Below are 26920 nucleotides of genomic sequence, written 5' to 3'. Positions count from 1 at the left end.
GCGTTTTAATGTCATGCGTTCTTACTCGTACTCTGAGTTCTGGGTCTTTTTTTAGGGTTCCGTAGCCAAATGGCCAAAAACGGAACCTATATTCGTCATGTCTGTCCGTCTGTCTGTCTGTCCGTGTATGTCACAGCCAAACTTTCACCGAAAATTCGTTTGAACGAGATATAGTAAGTAGTTTTTTTTAATACGTCATAAATCTTAAACCGCAATTTTATTATGTTACTTGCTGCTACCCTGAACCCTTAATGGGCGAGTCCGACTCGCACTTGGCCGCTTTTTCTTTTCATTCAATTTCCAAGCAGCACCTGCCACGATCGTGATTGTGCTGCTGTAAATAGCCACGTCTCAGCTTGGTCTCAATCCGTCGCGGCTGAAATATTACCTGCAACTTGATATTTGATTTTAGTTTTGGAGAAAACCTCTGTCTTCGCCTTTACCTTCATCGCATTTTATAAGTACGAGTATTAATTAATAATTTTACACCGATTTTCAGTTCCTCGTTGTATCCTTTTTTAACTTTGTGCATAGCAAAAGCTATTAGTTTCGCAATTTTGCGGAAGCTTAAAAACCAGAGATATACCTAAATCCAACGATACGAGTAGGTAGTCCTCGTAAGTGTATTTTGTCTAACAGAAAGAATTCGTCATTCGTACTTCACAATCAGTAACTGCCAAGTTCTTATTTCAGCAGTTTTCTATAACAGCATCATGACAAGTTGTGACAGGGCAGAATTGAGGATTTAAGTTAATAAGTTTATATCATCAAGTCTTTTTAGCGTTTCGGTTTACTTTTAGAAAAAGTAGCTAGAGTTACAAGTAGAGAATGCTCCCGGTACTGAGTTTATATGGCGACAACCGAGAATTCCCGGTTCCGGTTCTGTATTTGTCTAGAAAACCAGTACCGGGAACGCTCCCTAGTTACAATTATAGCAAAAAGTGTAATATTCACGCGTAAATGTGAGTTTTTAATTTTACTCAAGACTCTCGAGTCGATTGCTCTCGCGATGAGTGGCTGTTTCTTTAATAACTTGGATGAGAATAACGACTACGTATAGTACCTACACGGTATAGTGCGGTGTAGGGTGTCAGGCGAGAAAGCCTTTCTGTGTCAGTCGCTGCGCCGAGAGCGAGCGCCATGTCCTATATTTTCAATGGAACGGTTTGCATTGAATTATGCTCTAAATTATCCCATGCTTGTTAATTAATCAAGATTTCTAGTGTTCAAGCCAGCATTTAATATTAAAAGTAGGGTGGTAACAAATTCAAAGTTAAAATAATAAAATGGTGAAACCAGAATACTGTTCCCGTTCCGTTCCGTAACCGTTCGGCAATCTTTGCGTTTCTATGAGTCAGTATTATACATGTATACCTAGGTATTAACTAGATGAGCTGCAAGTAATAACACTGCCAAATGTCTATTTAAATACTGTTAACATGGAGAAAAAATATTACGATTATAACAATTTAACTAATAGGTCCTAAATACAAAAATAATAAAACCATTTGTTTGTTATACATTTATATTAAGTATTTCCGATAAATTATTTTAGTACATACATTATCATGAATCGCTATGATCATGTTGAGCTTACTTTTTTCTCAATTCCTAAATCAGCCAAGCTTACCAGAAATCCAATCCACTTACAAAACACTCCTCCGGAAGATTATCGAATTAATGCGTGCACAAAACGCATGTCATAGATACAATGCACCACAATGTAAATTGACGATTACATTTTCGAAACTGTATACCTACTTACCACACTAGTCGTAAAACCAAGTTGCTATTATTTCGATACTATAGGTATCACAAACTTCTGTTACAGGAATGTAATAACAACTAATATTAATGTCAAACAGGAGAGAATTACCGCTGTGGACGCTGTAGGGAATTAAATAGTAAGAGAACACTTAGCAAGAATATTTTTTGTACCTGCACATTATCCAGAAGAAATAATAAGAAATATAAAGTATCGTTTTAGTTTAAACGGCATAAATAAATATACGTTGGAATGCTAATCACTTCAGATATTGAAAATACTTGCAGTGATTTAGCAGTGATCCTGGCTCTGTGATCCGCGTGATCTCCTATCGGTAAATTAGTGAAACAATACAAGATTTAGATGTAAAAAGTCTTAGGGTTTTAGGAAATCTAAAATGAAGCAATGTATTAAGTAGGTATGTTGAACTATGGTCTAGAATATACCTTTACAACAAAAATCACATTTATAAACATTGAGACAAAAAGACACAATACATTTATTGTTAAGATCGATTAACAAAGACGAACTTATGATTTTATCAAATAGCACAAGTAGTGTTCTGCCTAATTCTGTACACTCATTTACTTTATCCACTGAAATAAAATGCTTATCTACAATCGTCTAACTCTTATGAATGTTGACTATTCAGTCGGGTTTCTTATGTCTATACGAGTAAAATCTAGGTGTTTAATTTCGTTTTATACAATTTTGATGGATTCGTGTTATTATAAACAGCATTCTATTCATTTTAGCCATAGTCTATGCATGAAAATGTTGAAAATTGATTTTGTCCGGATTCTAATAATTACTATTACCTATAGGTTTGGCACAAAGTACAATGATTTTTCTAAATGATAACTTTTCAGATAAATGTGCTATACATATGTACCTGCCTATATTCACATATTACGACTTGAGTACCTTATAAGACGATATTATTCTTGTGGGTATCGGAATGGGGGAATCTTCTCAATGGAACATTTCTAAGTACCCGATGAACTAAAATTATTCAAATAAATAACTGATAGCATTATTGAAACAATATATGTTTTAGGAAAACATAGACAGTGTTCTAATGTTATTATAAGAATACTGATAACAGCATTCTCGTGAACATTAGAACCCTGTGATATTTTTGTCGAAAACGGCCTTATTCTGTTTTTTTAATAATAAGTTGTTCTGGCGTTGTATATAGATAAAGTTTATATGCAACGACAAATAAGGTCTTAAAATACTGGGGTCGGTCGGTTGTCTCAAAATTCGACTATGCCTGGATTTTTTGTTGCTTCTGTCCTCGAATTTTAAAAATCCTTGTTATGTGACTTGCATAAAATAGATAAGTACTTAAAATATTATTAAGCTTACCCCTTTCGTCATAAAACTTAAATTAGCTAACGCTTTTTTTAAATAAATGTTAAGACAAGTGTAAGTGACAATAATATTCTACGTTCAATTTATTAAACAAATATAGGAATGTGAATAACGGTACGATTTTTAAAATTCAGATACACAGAAACATCAATAAACTAAAAATACACAAATATATAACAATAAATTCATACAGAAGTAAATAAGTTTCATTCGCTGATTTTAAGCATAAATATTATTAAATACCTATAGGATATAGGTATTATAGGCTTGCTTTCGGAAGCGTTTTTCGGCTTAGATATAACTTATAGCTCTTTACGTACAGTCACCTGCAATAATATGTTACTCTTCGAAGGCGGCAAAAATATGTGACACGCTCTTATGATTCTACAAATAAGATATTTTTGCTTCGTTGTGTAACATATTATTGCAGGTGACTGTACAACCTCTTAGGAGCTCATCTTTGTTGTATATGTCATCAGGTCAGACCTTCATACGTAGCAATATTAGCGATAGGGAATTCACGTGTTTCAAAATATAAATTTGTAGTAAGTAAGTATTTATACAGTGAATAAATTTAATTGCATTTTTTTTATTCAATTGTGAATTAACATTTTTCTGGTAGTGTTCACAGAATGGATTACGATTGAAGGATTTAATTGAATTTGATGTGAATTTGTTCCCATTCCGCACGTTTAAAATATAAGTAGTTTTAAAAAAGTTAGTACAAAGTAGGTAGGAATATTTTTTATTTGAACCATCTGTTTTAAACGAATTCCTAAGCACAAATACAAATGCTTACAGGTACTTAGTATTCTTCTATTATGAATATGTATTTAATTAATTCGTTAAGCTATTTAACTGGCAGGCGCTATCCCAAAGCTAATTTTGTAACAATCATTATTTTAATTTGGATGGATCCAGAAAGCTAAAAAATATTATTTTAAACAAGCAATTTACTTGCAGGTAACCATTATGAATGGTTTTACAAAAACCTTTAGGTACTAAGGTAAAAATGCCAATAAAACGTATCCAAATTCTACATTTAGATGTACACGTCGTTGTCTCTCATTGTTGTTTCTTATCCTATTGTGAAGAGTTAAGAACTGTATCCAATTGACGCACAAGTAGCAAAAGACTTTGGTCCTAACTCTTGTCCTCGAGCGGCTAACGAAGCACCGCGCATTAAAAACTCAACAAACCAAGCCGGATACTACAGACTCCAAAACAATCATCGGTAGGTTACCTCAAATGGAGGAAAGCGTAATTTAAAATCCTATTGTTAATTACGTCCCTCTCAAAGTCTATAGAACGGTAAAGGCACGGTCATGATGTGTATGCACTTATGGGATTACTTGTCCTAACAGACAGAGAGAAGAAATTTCTTCTAAATGGTTCAAAACTCGTTCTAATCTACAAGTCAAGTCGAGAAAAGCGTTTCAAGGCACATACTTTTAGAAACAACAGTAAAGTATTACAAAGGGAGACGCAGTCGCACCACGTGAGTTGAGTGTTGCGTCAGGTGAAGTCCAGGAAATTAGAGGGACCGCTAGAAGCGTTGCCTACTGGGAAACATCTGATAATACAGTGAGCTTCTACTTCGCTACATAATTCCGAGCGCTCACCTGCGCATAGGAAAATCGTCTCGTATTATTACAATAAGATACTTTACATTGATGTACATTCATACTTGTATTAATAATTAAATAAATCTCTTACCCCAAGCTCTTGCAGTTCATTAAAATGACACCTTGTCGCCGTTTAAAGTTCAGAAAAGACTTTCCACGTCTGGTTTATTATCGTACCTACCTACAACGCGCTTACAAAAGTCTATTACAACAATTAGTCTTTTCTAATCACTTATTCGTTATCGCACACTCCGCCATTAGCTATAGTCGAGATGAGATTACCGTTAGTTTTTTCATGTATGCGGCAAGAGGGCCGCAACGGTTCGGGTCAAAAAACCGGTGGTTCGGTCCTTCTGTCGCAGGGGAGTCGGAGGCAGGCGCCGCGGCAGAAGTGGCGCGCGGCGTGGAGCAAGGCGGGCGCCCGCGCGGGCGGCGGCGGCAGCACGGGCGACAGCGAGCCCGCGCCCGACGGGCTGTCGCGGTCGCCCGCGGCCGACGGCGGGCGCTACACGTGCGTGCACGCGCCCGCCGCCACGGGTCAGCCGCCCGCCAGGATGTCCTCCGGCTCCGGCGACCAGCAGTTGTCCGACAGCCAGCACCCCACCACTACTGTCACAAACCCGATCAGCAGGGCCAGCACTATGTACACTTCCGCGTTCCCTGTATACGATCAAATAATTATTATTAGCTTTTTTATAAATAAGTATTAAATACTAACAATAACAATTTCACTCAATAACTTTTATATAATGTGACGCCTTGCTATAGATTCAAATTTATTTCACAAACTGATTCACCAGAAGGCGTATTCTGATTATATAATAAGTTATGAATTTTTAACTGGATTTGTGATGGGTAAGATCTGTCAGTGACAAAAGCGACGTTTCTGGTTGAAGATCGATGATAACAACAAATCCAGATCAAATCCATAACCTGCAATTACAATCAGAATACACCTCCAGGGTTGTACAATTATATTTTCTGAAATGGACCTATGTGATCATATTTCTAGGGGTCAAGTAAATTGTACATACTCACTGGAAGAATATTTAATGAATGTACAATGTAAACTAATAAAAAAATATATAATCATTATAAATTCACTCAATTATATGTATATAATCATTCAATTGTGGTCAGAATTGTACGCAGACGGCAGATTGCTTAGAAAATGGAATGACGTATGTGATACCTACACTTCGACTCTCGGTAGTATTACAAGGACGCAGCCTATCTAAGTTAACCCGTGCCCTTGATTGAAATTAATAAAATATTAGTTTGAGGATACAAGTTGGCAATCTCTCAGCAAACTGCAATAGTAATTACGTATATCTCACCTAGTTGTTTCCGGATACCGAGTGGTTGCCGACTGCGCCAGAGTGAGTTGATGAGCGTTGGATCTCCACGAGTGCGCCAATCGCGATATCCTCGCCCTCTGGAATACTGACTGAATCTGCGTACAAAATACGAACACGTTGGCATGCATCAACACTCGACTGCTTGACATGTACTCAGGCGAGCGTGCACAGCGCGCGAACACCTCGCGGCAGATCGAAGAGTGGCGACTTATAGGTGTGGGACCGACGTTCGTTCGCCCGCTGTGCTCCTCGTAATGAGACAGCAAAACTGCCAAAGGTGCCGTTGATCATAAATTTGGCGTGAAGCCAAAACTTTCAATGCCAAGCTGCTCATACAAATTTGAGGATATTACGTAATTACAGCAAAAAAGCGAAATTGAATTGTTGCCATGTTCCGATAGGACATTTACTGCGGTCGTGCGGGATTCGCCTAGTAAAAAGGTGCATGCGAATGCAATCATAAACTACCGTGACAAAATAGTAAAACATTAATATTATTGTAATATTATAAACTCTAAAGCAAATTGAATTTATTATCTGCTAAACAATAAGACACAAATAAAATGCTATCAAAGCTCGGTTGGTCGACGACGCGATTTCGTTCGCTCGTTGTCGTAAAATGTCTACTGTATTTTTCATTATCTCGTTAGTCGAATTATGTTTTACAAAACAATTCAATTTCGCAACTTCGTCTCGTTCTATTTGACTAAATAATAGATTTATTTTACTCATTTAGAACTTCAATGGAACATAATTTACATAATTTAAGTAAATGAGAGTTTCCATTTTAAAATAACGACAGTATATAAATAATAATGTCCCGGATAAAAGAGTAACATTTGACATCCATACGTTATAATATTACACTAACATTATGTTCCCAATACGAATACTACTGGTGAATCAAACGTGCAAATAAAATACCAAAAATATTGTACTGTCATGCAGCGGAAGTCTACAACAATCTGCGTCCATTGGCAACAATCGATGGTTCGCTCGTTATCGATTTCTGCGTTTGGTTCCCATACAAATTGGTACAAATGAAACTTGCTGAGCGTACATAGGTAATTAGATTGTAGATGTACTACGGTCTACTTACATTGTCTCGTCGCACCCATTTCGTAGCAGATAATGAAATATTACATTACGTGACATTAAATTTGGTAATGTGACATTGAAAAAAATAAACATTTGTGTTCAGAAAGATACAGTGGAGTACAAGAAAAATTATGGGATCCGTAGAATCTGTACGTTGCGTACACACAAAAGTGACGGCGGGGGGCGAAATAACGGGTATTGGTGGCCGACTGTATGCACCGGACACCGCTAGCACGGTCGGTCACCGCCTCACCTAACAACACTACTCCAATTGCTTACTAAACTTCCTGCATTTAAGAATACCCTCCGATGCAGGGCAACTCGGGTACATAATTTACGTTAACGGCTACCGCAGAGCAACGCCAGGAATGCAATTTTAATATTGTGCATGTGCGCCGTGATTAGAATTCCACAGAGTGGGCGATTATTGGTGTAATCAATAGCGCTACGGATACCTAATTAATATCAAATAAGCTAAGCATTATCAAAATGAACTCAACGCTTACTACTCAATATGCTATGTTTTAGAATTTATCTAATTATATGTATAAATATTGTGCGCTTATGTATAAAGAAATTTTTGCCTACATGTATTATTTAATCGTTGTCGTAATTATTATAATGTATAATGCATTGGTGCTTATCAATTGTAAATATTGTATAATTAAAAAGTGTATTGTATATAACAGTACGCCATATTTTTTATATGTCATACTGTTTTAGTGGCATATTTTAATGAAAAAAAAAATGTAAAAAAGAATTACTTATTTTCAGGTGGCGTCTCATTCTGTGGCCCTAACCACCGGTAGTTTGTGCCCTGTCCCGCTGACGGCGGCACCCTAGATTAAGGTTTTGATAGTATTTTAATTATTAATACAATTTTCTTTCTATTTTAGGTACCTACAAAAATATCAATAAGTTACATTAAATAGAAGATATTATAATAAATAATAATTTAATACATTTGAAACGTACTCGATTTTCATAGGAAATATAGAGTAGAAGTAGTCAATTAAACTGTAAAAACCACAGAAAAGTAACATAAAATTTTGCGCTGAAAGTTCTCCTAGTTTCGAGACAGCATCGGCATGCTACGTGCTACGACGTGTGGTCTACGGCGTAGCACTCTGCACTTGTACCGATGTATGAAACTTTCCTGTGTATTCCCCAAGAGTGAAAAAGCAAAGAAGATGCGACGGTTTTCGAGCAATCAGCTATCATATAAAGCCACAGCTTGCGGAACCCTTATTTGGGTTATGTAGATTATCCTTAAACAAGAATTTTACTTTTGTAATGAATACCTAGGTTTTGTACCATTACATACCTACATTCGGTGTAATTGTAATTAAATATACAATCAGAACTCAGATCGTCGTTTTATTAATTATACAGTAATGAAACTGTCAATTTTGCATATATTGTTTTTCTTGTAGATGTAAGGTGTAATTATGTTTCATGATTACCACGTAGGTAGTGGCTGCCCACCGTTGACCGCATAGCAGATTCATGTTCCAATGAAACATGATGTGAACGGTTCCCTTGGGTCTCCTCCGGCAATGATTGCAGTACTTTACATTTACTTACATCCACTTCATTGCGTGCGGTTTAAGCAGAACTTTGATATCGACGAAATAAAATCAACATTTAACGAAAAAAGTCTTGCCTCTTATATCCTTTGAAGATTTTTTTTGATCAGAAACCACAAATATGATAACCAAAATAGCTTTATTTGAATTTTTGTGAGAGACTATGGATTTTGACTAGAGATGCAATGCAACGGATAGTTGTTTGGCCGGATACCGGATACCGGATATTCGGCCTGACCATCGGCCGAATATCCGGTATCCGGCCGCCGAATATTCGGCCAGCGAAACTATACCAACATTTCGGTTTTTCAGGTGCGCATTCTGCAGGTTTGACCTGTTTCGTAGTAAACGTTCGCGCGGACTCATTTCTAGGTTCGAAATGGGTGCGCGTGCAAGTCAGTGGAATGAATAAATAAATGGTTTTAAAATAATAAACAAGTACGATTATAACCGTGTCTGTTTCTTAAATCCAATTTGTTTACTCCGAAATCAAGCGATGTTACTATCCGGTATCCGGCCGGATAGTAGGTCACTATCCGGTATCCGGCCGGATAGTAAAATAATGGCCGGATAGGCCGGATACCGGATAGTAACCGGATATCCGGTGCATCTCTAATTTTGACATGTCATTTACCTTCGTTAATCTTTGAATATGCTTCAGTGAATAGTGAAACTAGACAGCTCTGTTCAAAATGATACTTAATGCGTTCAACGAAATCGCTTTATTTATATTGATTAATCACAAACGAACAAATACTCGATTGAATTAGGTAAATTGTTTTAATTGGAAACACTCATAGCTGATTACTGAATTTATTGAATATCATTTAGGGTAGCAATTTCATTTACATTCAATTTGGACGCCGTTAAATCGTATTACAATTGTATATTAATCGTAGCTTAAATTCTATTGAAATTTTCACGCCGTGGTTTTGTATACCGAGTCGTGATTTGCCAACATTTGTGTCGCTTAACTTCAAACTCGGGTTAATCCATTCAAACTTATCAGCAAATATCTACCCTATTACCTTAATACCAAAATCGCATAATCTGCCAGATGAATTTAGGTACCCGAGTTTGAAGTTAAGCGACTCATTTGTAGTTGCGAAGAGATGATTATCCTACACTAGCTGTTGCCCGCGACTTCGTCCGCGTGGAATCTTATCTTCAACATTTTACATCTTTAGTAGGTAAGTAGGTACCTATAATTTTCATATCCAAGCAATGTTGAAATTAAGTACTTTTCTTTTTTAGCAAGTTGTATGAAGTTTTAAGTTTAGTGGATTTTGATGTTGGTCGCTGAAATTACTTTTCTTGTATTCTCATAATAGGTACCTATGCCCTTATATTCAAGTTCCGCACTCACAAAATATCTGATCTCCATACAAACTTACAACCCCTTTCTCATCACCTTGGGGGATTATTTTCAAAAATGCTTGAATTAGTTTTCAATTTTTTTTAATTGAATACCTTTTTTTTTGCAAAAAAGTTCAAGTTCCTAGCTTAAAATTAAATTTACACCCCAAGACGAACTTTCATCCCCTTTTTAACCCCCTAAGGGGTTGAATTTTTAAGAACGTTGCAATTACTTTTTTTTGTAATCGGCTATTATGTTTTTCTAAGAATTTTCAGCCTTTGTAATGGATTCAAACTTTCAACCCCTTTTTGACCCTGTTAGGGGATGAATTTTACAAAACGCTGAAATTACTTTTCCTGTCTTCTAATAATATCCCTAAATACAAAGATTCAAGTCCCACACTCGAAAAATTTTTTGATATCCATACAAACTTTCAACCCCTTTTTCACCACCTTAGGGGATGAATTTGCAAAAACGCTGAAATCAGTTTTCTTATATTTTAATAATATATCTTTTAACGAAGTTTCAAATTCCTAGCTCAAAAGAAAACTTTAACCCCATACAAACTTTCATCCCCTTTTTAACCCTGTTAGGGGATGAATTTTACAAAACGCTGAAATTACTTTTATTGTCTTCTAATAATATCCCCAAATACAAAGATTCAAGTCCCGCACTCGAAAAAATTTTTGATATCCATACAAACTTTCAACCCCTTTCTCACCACCTTGGGGGATGAATTTTCTAAAACGCTGAAATTAGTTTTCTTGTATTTGAATTTGATACTTTTTTACAAAGTTTCAAGATCCTAGCTTAAAATAAAATTTGCACCCGAAGACGAACTTTCATCCCCTTTTTAACCCCCTTAGGGGTTGAATTTCCAAAAACGTTGCAATCACTTTTTTTTGTAATCGGCTATTATGCCTTTCTAAGAAGTTTCAAAGCATTTGTAATGGATTAAAATTTTCAACCCCTTTTTAACCCTGTTAGGGGATGAATTTTACAAAACGCTGAAATTACTTTTCTCGTCTTCTAATAAGATCCCTAAATACAAAGATTCAACTCAACCACTCGAAATTTTTTTTGATTTCCATACAAACTTTCAACCCCTTTTTCACCACCTTAGGGGATGAATTTTCAAAAACGCTGAAATTAGTTTTCTTGTATTTTAATAATATATCTTTTTACGAAGTTTCAAATTCCTAGCTTAAAAGAAAACTTTAACCCCATACAAACTTTCATCCCCTTTTTAACCCCCTTAGGGCCACTTGCACCATTCACTAACCCGGGGTTAACAGGTTAAACCTGGAATGTCACCATGGTTACCAGTACAATTTGACACTAGCTTAACGGTTTAACCGGTTAACTCCGGTTTAGTGGGATGGTGCAAGTGGGCCTTAGGGGTTGAATTTCTCAAAATCGCTTCTTATCTCTTGTACACTTTATAAATGCAATCTGGTGTGCAAATTTCAACTTTCTGGCTTTTGTAGTTTCGGCTCTGCGTTGATGAATCAGTCAGTCAGGACACTTGCATTTATATATATAGATAATTAAATAATGTGCAGGTATATTAAATTAATTAACAACTTCGCAGAAGTCAGACGCTTTCTGTGAAGCCCCCTCCAGACTATGCGCGTGAATCACGGGCGAAGCCGCGAACGCGAAGTGTGGAGTCGATTTCGCTGTCTGCGAAAATCGACTCCACACTCGCGTTCGCGGCTTCGCCCGCGATTCACGCGCATAGTCTGGAGGGGGCTTGACGCCGGCATGCCTATTTACGTTTTAGAAGATGTTGGTTGTGGCTTCTGTAATATATGCTTGAGGATAATACGGGGACACAATTAGGATTGTTCATTTTTTTTAGACCCCCATTTTTATTTTATTTTCGGAAAATATAGGTTAATTTAAGATACTAATTTGAATGATTTAGTAATTCGTGGCTCGGTTGAACATTTATAATTTATTGAAAATATGAGATACGACTTCTCGTAAATTACATGTCGTCGGCTGTTTGATAAAGCACAAGCAACAACAAGAATTAAAAAAATAGTTGTCATTGTCAATTGATTGTAATGTCACCTGTCGACAATGTCAGTGTCACGTGTTTCTATAAATAATAATATCGTCTGGAATGGAAAACTCGTTTATTTTGAATCATTAATTTCAAAATACCTACGCTATAAATTTGAGGAAGCTGATTCCAGAAATCTGCCTAAGTTATATAATATAACTTAGTTTTATTGGAGTATGTATCCATATAGCATCCAACTCCAACCATAACTTGGCTGAAATCAAGGGAGCAAAAATACAAATGTAAGTTACCTGCATCATATATATTTTAACTGATTCGATATTGTAAGAAGATTGGATTCATAAAATCGTTTCAAGCGTCCATTGCTAAAGGTAGCTTAGCACCCAGTGGGTGCTTTCTACCGGCTTGTCACCATTGTTTGGATATTGTACCTACTACATACTTATACTACTATATTAGGAACATGCCAATTTTGCTAATTATATCCTATTATTTCAGGTCATCGTGATTCCTATTTAGATACAGCTGTGAGATATGTAACTGCACTTGGGCCCAGAACAAAGTTGAGCATTTTGTATTGAAAACGAACGTCATATTAATTATTAATCGTCGTAATACTTTACGACCGTAAATAATGCCTGGGAACAGAGTAAATAACAAACCAAACACTTCTCTTCTGGATGGTCAACAAGAAGCCATCATTGTCAGATGCTCGTGCAGAACATGATAAACATACATTTAATGTAAAGTTACTATTTTTTTTGGAAACATATATTATATCATATTTCCCAGATTAATAAAAAAGTAGGTAAACAAAAACATGTTTTATTATTCACAACTCTTTATTAAGTCTTGTCCACCATGATATCAGCAGCTTGAACTGCAACATGTACCTGGAAATTAGAAATTATATCTTTTTAAAGCAGTTTCAGGCTGAATTTTGAGTATGGCTATGTATTCTTGTATATTCCTTCTTTCTAGTAGGCACCATCTCTGTTTACCGATTTGCCTTTAGATACTCTGGCTACATTACCACAGAAAATAAATAGATACCACGACCCTACCAATAAAGTGAGCTTTTAAATACTTAATTGTAGTAAATTAATATTTATTTTATACTTACATCGACGTGATTCTCACAGCAATACTGTGTGTAACACGTGAAGTAGGTAGGTATTCCAAGTTTAATTCACGGCACCATCTTTCACGTCGTAGGTCTTCGTGGATTCGAACTATTATTTTTGTGAATCATTCCCACACGTAGGAACAAGGTTTTTGATATATTATTAAGCAATGAAATCTACTGTTTAGGTATTAATTATAAATCAAATTGTAACAAACAAGCGCAGCGGTTTAACTGAAAAATTTTGTTATGACAATTGATGACAATGATAACTTTGACAATACGTGAGTGACGGATTTATTTACTATGGTTCGATAACTTTTATTATGCAATGACTTTACATTCAGCCCAGGAGAAGGTCAAACTAAGGTCATAAGGATATTTCTTGAAATATCTTCAATCCTCAATTATTATATCGCAGCAAATGTCGGAAACTGTTTAAAAACCTTATATCTCGAAATGGTTTTCGAAATAGAACATTTGAAAAAAAATGAACAATCCTAATTAAACACAAATAAGGGAGTTATTCAATTCACTTCCATTATTTTTCTTCCTTTGAAAATAAGGAACTTTTATTATATATGTGCACTAGCATTATTATTTCGTTACTTTGTTAGTTCGGTTTCTGTTGCTCTCGAAAAATATAAAATACTTAGATAGAATTTTCCGCCTTATTCATACAACTTACAATAGCAACCTTTTACAGACCTTTGTTAAATTTAGTCTGTTTCTAACAAACAGAAATGTCTAAATAATGGATAGGGACAAACGATTAGAGTCTGTGCGGAAGGAGTCGTAAAATGTATTGAATTCCATACATTTCACGATTCTTCTCTTTCCACACAGACTCCATCAACGGTTTGTTAAATTTGCCAGTCGATTATGAATAACATCATTAGTATTTTATACTTCGAGTAAAATACAATAGTGCAATAATACAGAGCTCGTAAAACGCCAATCGTAGATGAGCTGGTTTGTCTGATGATGGGAAACTGAATTGACTTTTATTTGACAGCAACGTAACAACATAAGTATCTTTCACACCCATTTTTTCTGGTGTATTTTAAAGTTATTCCACTTTGCAAAATTGTTATAGTTAATGAAAGTCTACTGGACCCTTTTAAAGAGCAATAAAGTTTATAAAATAAATACTAGGTATATTTGCAAGTTGGAGCACCCGAGCTTACGCTGAATACTAAATGGCAGGGTGAACTTTATTGACACGCTACCGGTCTCTATACTCTCTATTGGTTTAGGTGAGACTCGCCCGAGAAACTTCTTGTTCAGAACAAATACCTTATTCAATCTGACTACGTAGTATGTAATGTTTCCGGCTTTGGGAGTTCGAGACATCCTTTTGGGGATTTACCTATAATTTCATGCTAAATTACGTAGATAAAATAAATAACCCGGGCCCGGGTATGTCCTTAAACTACGTCCAAGACCACCGGTGGACGGGCAGCAGCGTCCCTCAAATTCGGTATACTCGACTGCGATCGCCAACCCGCCTGCCAAGCGTGGCGATTATGGCATTCACCCCCCATAACAAGGGGGAGGTCTATGTTCAGCAGTGGACGTCTTATGGCTGAGATGATGAAAATAAATAAGAGTAGGATTCATGTAAATAAGGACATCAAGGATTTATGTAAATATGATACATACAATAAATTACTCTTTCTTTCTACCTCATGAATTAATAATCTCTCATCAATTCGTAGACTTATAAAGCGTGTATGTGTAATTCATATTAATCCACAAACATAATTAATCTGCAATGCAAATGTATTTGCATTAAGCTCAAAATATATCCGGATCAGCTTATGTGTACGTATCAGTTTGTATGTATGCCATGACAGTTAGTGATTATTTGGTTACATCACGAATCCGTAATTCAGAACTGCCGGATTGTGTGCATTTACAAACATTGTCTGACAGCCACACATGTCTTGTGAGAAAGCTACCCTGTATTAATTTTATACCTACTCTACTCGACTCATTTTATTGCCATTAGGATTCTTGATACCAATACAGGAGACCGATTCCAACTTAAATTCATGCTAATTTGATATCAATCTGTTATCATTCACCCGTGCATATCGCCAAAGAGAATTATAAGTTCGGTCATACCAGAGACTATTAGGGAATAATATCTCTTTGCTCATACTTACTTAACCCTTTGACCGCCGTTGTCCGGTATAGAAGACAACGATAGAACGATACGCTGGCGCCGTCGTCTTGTATACAAGACACAAATTCAACCACTGAGTTAATGTGAAAATAATAACAATTGCAATTTCATTTACACTCGTGTTCATATTTAAGGTCTTTGTTTTTTCATTTATTTGCTTTTTAAGCCGCTATATAAATCCCTTCTTTTATAATAAGGCATTTAAAAAAATTGCTCCATTTTTCAACATTTTTCATGTTCCTCGTCGCCGTTGTCTTGTATAAAAGACAGCTAGGGATGGGAATGTTAACTCGATATGGGAATTTTTAAAGTAAATATAAAGTCAGAAATATGTTTTTATCTAAGTATTTGAACACTTGTTAATCGCCAATTTTTTTTAACGAATAGTAGGTAACTACTTACTAGAATACGTAGAACGAGAGTCAGATAGGCATAACTATATTTAAAGTTCAGGTAGCTTCTTTAGCTCTATAAAGTAGAGCCAGACAAGTAAATTTGCCATTGTAGATTGTGGACTATTTAATTGCAGAAGAGATAAATAAAAAAAATAATTGATGTTATTTTATAGCTTAGTGGGAAGGGATACACCGCAGCGACCGCTTCGCACAAGTGTGGTACAGGGACATACCTGTTTATCAGACTTTACTTTTATTGTTATAACATTGAAGTTAATGTGTAATTTTTTTGTAACAAGTCGTTGAACGTTTTTTTGATAAGAGTTTACCTACAGATTAATGTAAACCAAACTGAAATTATAATGATAGATTCTAATTCCGGAATAATATCTTCACTCATTAAAAATTCAACCCACGTGTAATTTTCACTAAAACAGTTCCGGTATATTGACTTTATCGACACATGATGCGCAGCTTTAACGTTACGCCAATAAAGTTTACGTACCGACAAGCGCTTACGCCGTTGACCTAGAGACTATTATTACTTGATCCGCGCGGAAACAGTCCTTGTCGGTCTGCATTGCGGGCAGTCCATGGGCGCCGTTGTCTTGTATAAAAGACTTCTCGTACAGCCTAGTGCGGCGATATCACGTCTTGAATCGACATTGTTTAGTGGTTGTTTTTTATGTTAAATCCCTATATTTTAAACATTTTCGGGTGTAAAACATATGTTTAATTTTGGCAATTTGGAATGAAATTAAAACAGGATAAGAACAAAGCTAAATTAAAAAGATTTTTACCATAATATTTTAAATATCGATATCACTATTTGCAATCCCTAAACTTTTTATTAGTTGTTTACTTAAAATTTGCTCTGGCGTGTGAGTGAGCGTCTTTGCGGACTAGGTCCGGCGGCCAAAAGGTTACAACTTTGAATATACCGGCTTTTCCAGCACATCCTGGCATTTCGAGGTATTTTTATTTTTAAAAGTTTATGAATTTTTTCGCTATCGAGAGATCTCTAACTAAATACTAGATATATATTAGAGCGAGCGAGATGAATTGCGAGTATTAAGGTATCATTATTAAATCAAAAACATATTTGCAAGCTGCCCCTGGTCCCCAGAAAACATATTGATGTGACAATCACACTGGGGTGGCCTGCAAACAATGTTTGTATTCGACCATTGCATTAGGTGAACGACCAGTGCAATTTAGCCATATAATAAATGCATTAAATGCATTAATTTAGCCATACAATACCGATTTGCAACATTGTTTTCCACTGGCAGTGTAACTCGTGTATTCAAAAACCGAATATCTATAGCTAAAAACTTTTCGCCAGCTTAGGCATGGGAAAGTTTTCAGATGCTTCGTGACAAATTGATTATCGGATTTACGAGTTTTACTACAAAGTGCTTCCTGTGACTTACAAAATAAGTAGGAACCTAGTCTTAATTTTAGAGATTTAAGATCCGTTTAAAAAATATCCGTTACATAGTCGTAGTCGAAATAATGTTCCTCAATTGCGTAAAGGAACTTATGTAGAAAACACACATATTAATTAGAATGTTAGGAACGGTTTATAATTAATTTATTTTTTGCTCTTGTAGGTTTTACAATAGGTCTTATATTATAACTAGAAACAACTCGTCCACCACAAATCCTGCCAGGGCACTGCATTGTTATGCAGTGTTATTATATCCAAATTGAGTTTCAGTAAAATTCCAATTAATTACGAGATATAATTAGAGCTAAAATTAAACGTATTTTTATAAAATGGGCCCCTAGGCCTACGTTAAACTAAAGCTGTCAATGTCCCGATCAAAGTAGGTATGTTTGTTTTTCTGTTGTCTTAGATAAGCGTTTAAATAATGGATAACATCAAAGAATATTAGTTCAGCACACCTTCATACAAATATGTATGCAGAGGTGCTGGCTGCATATAGCTATAGGAGACCGAGGTGAGTTGTGACAAAGGACAGTTGGGACATTGTCGATTTTTTGGAATCTATTAACTGTTAGTGAGCACGCAACAGTGTGCGTTTGTTAGCTCGCAACTTGAACTAACAAACGCGTGCTATTGCGACCTAGTTTTTAGTTAATAGATTCCAAAAAATCGACAATGTCACAACTGTCCTCTGTCACAACTCACCTCGGTCTCCCCTACCACCTATATTTGATCGACGTTCATCGTACATCTACAGCTCTGTATTATAATTAAACTATTTCACTCTGTTATCTCAATGCAGTTTATGGAATGAACGACTGTTGAAACACATTTTATTAAAGGGACATCGAAATCTATACATACATATATTTTGAACAGTCAGCATTAAACTAGAAATTAGTGGCTACTAATTTGGCCAAGTATATGGTAACATAATCCTTGCACTTTTGGTAATAGAGGTTTGTACATATTTTGCCTCTTTGGCAGTTACAAACTTGATGCAGACTGTAACTTTAAAAAACCAAGGAATGAAGCAGTTAAGGTTCGGGGATGTATTTTAAAATCAATAGAGCTTTGCGCAAGATTTATATTGATCACCGTTTTAATAACAGCAGAAATTACTTTAATTTACTCCGGTCGCTTTGAGATATCCGAGTTCAAGGGCCACCCCGCACTAGCGTCTCCCGAGCTTCGGCGTCCAGTTTATGGCTGTTGCTGCTGGACGCAACGTTGGCGCAGTTACGCAGCGATGGCATTTTCCATAGCGCTGACTGGACGCCGACGCTCAAAACATGCTAGTGTGGGGTGGTCCTTAATAATATAAAGTCTGGTAAATGAAATGTCGGTGACCGTACCTGCGGACGCCGCCGTGGCCGGGCGGCGCGGTGGAGTGCGGCACGCCCGGCGGTACCTGCGCGCCGCCTTGCACACCGCCTTGCGCGCTGCCCTGCGGCGCGCACACACAACACCCTGCGCTCACAAAAATTTAACACTTGGTCAACTGAAAGTCTGACTTATGGAGTAAGTATAGCATACACAACACCCAATGCTCACAAAATAATGGTATTTTTAATTTAGCGTTAAATTACAAGACACACAACACCCTACGCTCGTAAAAACGTCTTAGCTCTAGTTCCATCAACGACAATTGGCGGACTGATCAACATCGATACGCAGTGAAATATGAAACTTCCCATACCTACAATAAAATTTAGCAAACCTAACGGTGATAGACTTTTCGGCTGTCCGGGTACTAAAATCTATACAGACTACTTATTTCACGTTGCTGGAAAAATCCAGACAATTTATATGGTACATGGCAGCCGTATAAGATAAAAGTTTTTGTGTTAGTACAACTGCTACTTTGTAGCGCCTTATTGGCTATGTGCGAAGTACGTGGAGGGGTAAGGTAAAGCGATCGCAGCGCATGAGATGGTGAAAATTGGCACTAACATCGGATGGCGTCTTTAACATTTCATACAAGTTATATGACTCCTGAGATATTCATTTAAATTGTATGGTGTAACTTGTAAGGGACCATTATAATTTGTATGAAATGCTTAATATAACTAACGTATTTAATTTGATAATTATTAATACTGTATTCGTGTAAATAGCTTTGCAAAAACCACATACTATGAAATCTTATTGTAGATGATAAGAATGGGTATAGTAAGTTATCTTTAAAAGATAAACATAGACATACACCGTCGCGGACTTGTAGACCGATAAAAGAAAGACAATTCCACCATACATTGTGTTGTTATAACTCCAACGGATTAAGCAGCGTTTTCGATTAAAGCTCCTAGACAGCTTGATTTTTATGACAGTCGTGCACCTATGCTGCAATCACAACAAAGTTTCATGTCTATTGACTTTTGGATACCTACTTACTGCTGCTTTAGGTATATTGAGCGCACAAAAAAAAAACTTTGCAATATAAAAATTACTGGTTATCTTAATTTCATTGTGGTCACTAAAATTAAATCTAATGAACCAAACAGTCATGGCCTTATGCATACCTAAAAAAATACCTACGTGTATTAACAGCACTGCAAAAAATACTTGTGTATAAAAATACAGCGCAACTTTCTGTCTCCACATCACAATATATACCTACGTTAAAATTACACGCCACACATTTAAAAATAACATTCCTTTGCAGGGTCTAACATAAATAGCAGAGCCCTGTTCATAATAGGAGGTTATTTTTATCTTCAGGCAATCAATGTCCCATCATGCGCCTTTACGTATAAAAATAATAGGGTAACGTTGGGGCTGTTTTGCATATAAAGGACAGTCGCCAGTCCTTCCAACGTAGCTTGGATTTAATTAGCAACATAAAATAACTCACACTCATTCATGTCACTCGGTGTAAAACTATTTCCGTTCGTGCGATTTGTGGGATATGTTCAGAACTGTAAGTTTCCGAACGTAGTGCCAAACTTTTTCAATAAAAATAGCAAACAACAAATAAGAAAAAAAATGTTATTGAAGAGTTATCCGCGTTTAAAACTATTTATCACATAGAAGTTGGTGATGACGAAGACTAAGTTTAAGTATTTTACTTCGTTAGTTTCATTTGATTTATTCAAAAAGTATTTTTAGCGTCATAGTCGTCGAAAAAGCAAGGGGTTCATATGTAAGCAATTTTTTCCTCCAGGTGCCTGACGTCAATTTTCCTTGTTTCGCTTTCCCGTCTATTATTATATTGTTGTATGAAGAAATGAAGGGGAATTAGGACAAGGCTCGCCGCACAATGCCTGGCTTTGTAAGGTGTGCTGCTCCTGATACTTCTGCGGAACAATGCGGCTGGACTACTATCCATTGTTTTCATTTTAGTCTCAATAGAGCACGTCTGTCTCCTTTATAAAGGAATCAACACTTCGTTTTTACGAAATGAGTAAATTTGAATGAGCAATTTTGTAGTTTTGTGTGAACTATATTTAGACATGTTAGGTGGTTTTATCATTCAAAGTAAAATATTTGAATTATATTTGCAAAATCTGTGGCGTTGGGTTAGGTTAGGTTAGTTATATAAACGTTATAAGTATAGTAATACACAAAGAAAATTTAATGACAAATTTATCTCGCAATGTTAAAAACCGAAAACCATTATAAAATTTCCATTTACCAAAAAATTCTCAAGGAGACAGCCAGATTTCAAAATTATGATATTAATTTGATATCAGCCACAATAGTATCCGCCAACCGAACTCACGACCGGCATCGTAAAACTATTAATTCACACTTGCCTGATCGTGGGACCCTCACTGCACTTTAAACTTTGGTTTGCGGCTCTTCTAAGATTCGAAAGGGACGCAATAATTTTTTGTACCCAATATTATATTTCAAAATCTGAACATGTTCTTAGTTCGGTTGAAAAGAGCAAGAGAAAAGGCGGCTAAAGCCGTAAAGCCGGACGCTCGCCAGCCGTGGCAGTAAAGGCATTCTCTGTGGACCGGACAGCGCCGGTATCGCACTAAATTACTGCCACCACTAACGGTTTAATACTTTTGAATTTAAAATATTTCAAGCTTCTAATTTATTTTTATTCACCTTCCAGATGAATCTATCTATTTCATCTATTATCTCGAGGCATATTCGCGACGGTACGTATGGTTATTTTCTTAACAACGTTAATGTCGCTCGCGGACTTTCATGTCTATTGACTACGTGACAGAAAGTTGAAGAGATCAATGATGAGTAATGTCACGAAATTGGCATTGGCAAAAATATAAATAAAAGTTTCCCCAATTTTCATACAAAATTTAGGCGTCACTTTAGTGAGGGTCCATAAAAAATGTACTTATTTGAAAACGGTAAATTTTTTTGGACACTTTATTTCCTTATTTAATCGGTAGTAGACGTAGTAGTCCTCGTGATTCTGAATAGTTATAACCCAAAAGTTGATAGTATGATTCGTATGTCGAAATAAAGTAAATACACTTTTTACCTAAAATGCCCATCACGTCGTTTATCTCCCGTATCCCGTATCCTATGCTTTTCGAAAATAGTGAGATAGTGAAGATTGATTATTCGTATCTTTATTGCGTGATATCGGGAACATTTAACATTAAACGTCCTGTCTCGGTAACTAGGTCAGGAAATGAATGCTCAAAAAACGTTGTAGAGGGAAATGCTAGGAACACAATTTTTGACTCCGTAACTTTATTTGGACTAGTTAGGAGGTGAACATATCAAAAGTCCCCGGCTGTAGCCCCGGTGCTGGGGGGTAGAGGGGGGTAAGAAGGTCGAATTTTTCGGTTTTTCATTAATATCTTGGAAACTTTGCGTCTTAGCGACATGACTACTAAGACAAACCGAAAGCTGATAAAATAAGTTACAAGTTTTATCCAGTCAAGTTTTTCGATATCTTGAATAGTTTTTGAGATACCCGCTCTTGAAAGTTTATTTAGCGATTTTAATTTTATTTTGATATCTACATCAGTGAAGCTGTTAGGCCATGTTTGGTAGGTATCATTTTCGTATAAATCGGGGGTGCTGAATTCATTTATGGTATCACATTGACACTATTCCGAAGTAAAACCAAAATTTAAAAAAATATATTTTTTTAAATCCCTCTTCACGCTTAAACCGCTGAACCAATTTCGTTGAAATTTGGTATAAAAATAGTTTCAGTCTTGACACAGGACATGGGATAGTTTTTATATCCAAAAGCATTTTTTGAGGGTGTGAAAAGTGGGGTGGAAGTTTGTATGGGGAGTCAATAACCGCTGAACCGGTTTAGATATTTTATTTTCAATAATAATATGAACATATCGAATATAAAATAACTTATTAAAATAAACTAAAACTACAAACAAAATAAAATTAATACTAAAACTTACCTATAAAATAAAAAACCTAATTATATAAAGAATACCCCCTCTAGTAGGTCCGCCTGTGGCATGGTAACCGGTTTAGATGAAATTTAGGATGGTATACATCTGTGATTTAGATGAAAATGATACCAAACATTATTTCAAACGTTACTTTAAGCAGTATTAACCTCAGGAATTCAGTTTCGTCGACGAAGTTGATTCCCCCCATACTCCATTTCACAACTTTAAAGGATGATTATTGAGATAAAAAGTATCTTATATCCTGTCTTGGGACTTGAAATATCTGTATTAGAGATGCAACGGATAGTTGTTTGGCCGGATACCGGATACCGGATATCCGGCCTGAACACTGAACACATCGGTTTTTCAGGTGCGCATTCTGCAGGTTTGACCTGTTTCCTAGTAAACGTTCGCGCGGACTCATTTAGGTTCGAAATGAGTGTGCGTGCGCGTGCAAGTCAATGATTAAAATGTTTTAAAATAATAAACAAGTACGATTATGACCGTGTCTGTTTCTTAAATCCAATTTGACATTTGTTTACTCCGAAATCGAGCAATGTTACTATCCGGTATCCGGCCGGATAGAAGATCACTATCCGGTATCCGACAGGATAGTAAAATAATGGCCGGATAGGCCGGATACCGGATAGTAACCGGATATCCGGTGCATCTCTAATCTGTATACCAAATTTCAATTAAATCGGTTGAGCGGTTTAAGCGGGAAGAGGAATTTAAAAAAAAGGTACTTGTTTAAAGTTTATATGTTTTTTACTAGGAATGGTGTCAATGTGATACCAAAAATGAATTCAGCACGCCCGATTTATACGAAAATGATACCAAACACGGCCTAGCAGCTTCACTAATGTAGATAATCAAGATAAAATTGAAAGCCCTAAATAAACTTTCAAGAGCGGATATCTCAAAAACTATTCAAGATATCGAAAAACTTGACTGAATAAAAGTTGTAACAAATTTTATCAGCTTTTGGTTTGTCTTAGTAGTCATGTCGCTAAGACGCAAAGTTTCCAAGATATAAGTGAAAAACCGAAAAATTAGACCTTCTTTCCCCCCTCTACCCCCCAGCACCGGGGCTACGGTCGGGGACTTTTGATATGTTCATCTCCTAGCTAGTCCAAACAAAGTTACGGAGTCAAAAATTGTGTTCCTAGCATTTCCCTCTATACCTATTACCTTCTTATTGCTTGGCCTAAATGTTGTAGCCATTCAAAAAGGAAATTTTTGATGAATATTGATTGACATGTTTCACGTTTAAGACAATGCCAGTTGTAGTTAAAAAAAGTTTTATTATTGGACGTCAGATCAAATTTGAGTGCGGGGCCGAAACTGAGCACAGTGCATAATATGCGCTTAAGTGTGGGCAAGTATTACTAACTTAACTTGTGAACACTTGGATATAATTATACTATATGTAAGGCAAGCGCGAAACTTGAACTACTGAGCTACATTATATCGATGACGTTGCAGTATCGGGTGAACCTCAAGATTATGTATTCACTAGGTTTACCACACCGTCGTCAGCAACCCAATATAGCAATAGTTTTTGATAATTACACATCGGTAACTCGTGGCATTTAGGTAGCAATTAAAAGATTAGTTTAATTAATTCCTTTTTAGGGTTCCGTAGCCAAATGGCAAAAAACGGAACCCTTATAGATTCGTCATGTCTGTCTGTCTGTCCGTCCGTATGTCACAGCCACTTTTTTCCGAAACTATAAGCACTATACTGTTGAAACTTGGTAAGTAGATGTATTCTGTGAACCGCATTAAGATATTCATACAAAAATAGAAAAAAAACATTAAATTTTTAGGGTTCCCCATACATACATACTATACGTGTGGGGTATCTATGGATAGGTCTTCAAAAATGATATTGAGGTTTCTACTATCATTTTCTTCTAAACTGAATAGTTTGCACTTCCAAAGTGGTAAAATGTGTGTCCCCCCCCCTGTAACTTCTAAAATAAGATAATGATAAAACTAAAAAAAATATATGATGTAGATTACCATTCAAACTTCCACCGAAAATTGGTTTGAACAAGATTTGGTAAGTAGTTTTTTTTAATACGTCATAAACCGTAAACCGCAATTTTATTATGTTACTTGCTGTTACGGAATCCTTCATGGGCGAGTCCGACTCGCACTTGGCCGCTTTTTAGTGGTTTCTTTTTCTCGACTCATATAGGAATTTGTGTTGTTTATTAATTTTCACCACACCAGCTCGGAAAGGCTTACTTTGCACTTCGGAAACGAATAGCAAAGTTGCATTTTATCCACATGTGAGGCAAAGTAATCAAATGCAAATTTTGAATTGTTTTCTTATGTTTGCTGGTAGAATTGACTATTAAATGATGATTTTGGATGATTTTAAATATTTAATAACATTCATTTGGATTTGATTTGGTTTGATTTTGTTTGATATTTTACATTTAATATTTTGCTTCGGGTAGGTGTGGTGAAAAAATTTGTGTTTCACTCGGGGGTAAATTTTGTTTAACCCTCGTGCTTTGAAACCCTCGCAACGCTCAAGATTCCATTTTTCGAACCACTCGCTACGCTCGTGGTTCAATTTTGGAATCTTTCGCTTGCTCGGGTATCAATATTAACACGAGCGGTTAAACAACAACTTTGCCCTTTTGTAAAACAAATAACTATTTTAACTTTGTTTAATATTATTAACTAATTACCCGAAATAATAATTAAGAATAAATCTTTAAGTGCTACCTAAATGCCACGAGTTACCGATGTGTATCGATAATGCATAGTTGTTATGGTTGTTGAGATCAAGTAACACTAGTCTCGAGGATTCGTTCGTGTTAAGTTATTTTGGTACCTATCCTAGGAGGAAATAGGGCTCCTCAATTATTTTAAAAACAAATTTGTGCAGTTAGTGTAGTAAATGCAAATAACTAGACCCACAGACTCTTGCAATTACTGAGGAGTTACATCCCAAAGCTGTTCCCTTAAATTACATTCTTATAATACTGCTTCATAATAAATTCTTCGTTAAAACTTCTTTATAACAATCTAGTTTTCTGAAAGTTCTTTTGGAAATATACTCAGCACTTAATGTTCATCTACACGAAATAATTGGAATTTATTACACTGTCGGTAAGTGAACACTGTGTTTAAGGTACAGTTCGGATTCAGACTAAACCAGCATTACTGTAGTAATGCTGCCAACTGCATTATTGAAGGCTACCTAAAATTTTATACAAAGGCCCGACGTGAGCTTGTCAAGACACTTTTACTATGGGTCGTGTTTAAGCTCCAACTTCCCCTCTCGTGTGACGCTTTGGGCCTTCGGAGCTCGGCCTTCGTAAGCCTCGACGCTTACGCTTCACCGTCGGGCCTTGTATAAATTGTTCGTTAAAAGTATTGTTTTGATGTTTCCTTTAGCAATGCAGTCGGCTGCATTACTGCAGCAAATGACAAAATCGATGTTGATGCCCTAATTATGATATTTGTGGCAGTAATATAAGGGTAGGTACAATGCTGCAACACTAATATTGTACTGATGTAGTCTGAATCCGAACAATACCGGAAAACTAGTTTAGAAGAGTAGCTCTGGAGTAACTAACTTCTCTTGACGGTAATGAATATTTATCAATTGGATTTTATCTACGGTTTAACTCACGTGAGTCACTCGCGCGACACACGCTTTTATTGCTAGAAAATAGAGACATTTAGGTTCTTAAGCAATGATTTTGTTGATATTAAGTTTGTGTTAACGAAAAGTTAATTCATTATGGTTAACAGTTGAATTTTGTAAGGTTTTGTATTTTATTGATCAGGTTTTTAGCAATGAATGTATTTAATCGCCTTACAATAATTAGGAATTACCTATGTTATCTTTCCGTGTTTACGTTTTCTTATTGAGTTTCTCAAATTAAACTGTAACTAAATAAGCATTTGGGTAGTTTATTGATTCAATTGATATCATAGTTAATTGAATTTAATTGATATCAGAGTTAAACCGCAAAATTAGCTTAATGTTAATACGATTCACGACAGTTTAAACTCAATCTTGGATCTCGTTTGAATATGCACTTGATTTTAAGGATTAGATTAACTACATACGGAGCTAAATTAATCGGCAAGTACTAATAGGTACTGGAACTAATTTGCAATTGAGAAGTATTTAAATCGATGCCATGCTACAGGAAGCGAACCACTAATTAAATGCAATGGGAATGTTTGATTAGTGGG

At 36.0% G+C, this 26920-nt stretch overlaps 2 protein-coding genes across 3 annotated transcripts in view; both read right to left on the bottom strand.

The window, feature by feature from the left end:
* Positions 1 to 2248: 2248 nt before the first annotated feature.
* The window catches only part of LOC134667321 (uncharacterized), a 53462-nt gene continuing 28790 nt past the window's right edge, over positions 2249 to 26920 (bottom strand). Inside the window, exons 3-5 of one of the 2 annotated variants that reach the window (XM_063524667.1) lie at positions 18704 to 18818; positions 6102 to 6217; positions 2249 to 5424 (exon numbers count right to left, since the gene is read on the bottom strand). In XM_063524667.1, the coding sequence (XP_063380737.1) occupies positions 5303 to 5424; positions 6102 to 6217; positions 18704 to 18818 (353 nt within the window). In that variant the 3' untranslated portion in view covers positions 2249 to 5302. The remainder of the gene's footprint in view (positions 5425 to 6101; positions 6218 to 18703; positions 18819 to 26920) is intronic. The other variant, XM_063524668.1, reaches the window with a different exon arrangement.
* The window catches only part of LOC134667309 (ubiquitin carboxyl-terminal hydrolase 4), a 358087-nt gene continuing 352283 nt past the window's right edge, over positions 21117 to 26920 (bottom strand). The window contains exon 15 of the transcript XR_010098622.1: positions 21117 to 21126. The gene's annotated coding sequence lies outside the window, so the exon portion shown is untranslated. The remainder of the gene's footprint in view (positions 21127 to 26920) is intronic.

This window comes from Cydia fagiglandana, chromosome 9, assembly GCF_963556715.1.
Source record: "Cydia fagiglandana chromosome 9, ilCydFagi1.1, whole genome shotgun sequence".
NCBI classification, from domain to species: Eukaryota; Metazoa; Arthropoda; class Insecta; order Lepidoptera; family Tortricidae; genus Cydia; species Cydia fagiglandana.
The sequence above is the reverse complement of the archived record's forward strand: the minus strand, read 5'-3'. Positions and strand labels throughout refer to the sequence as shown.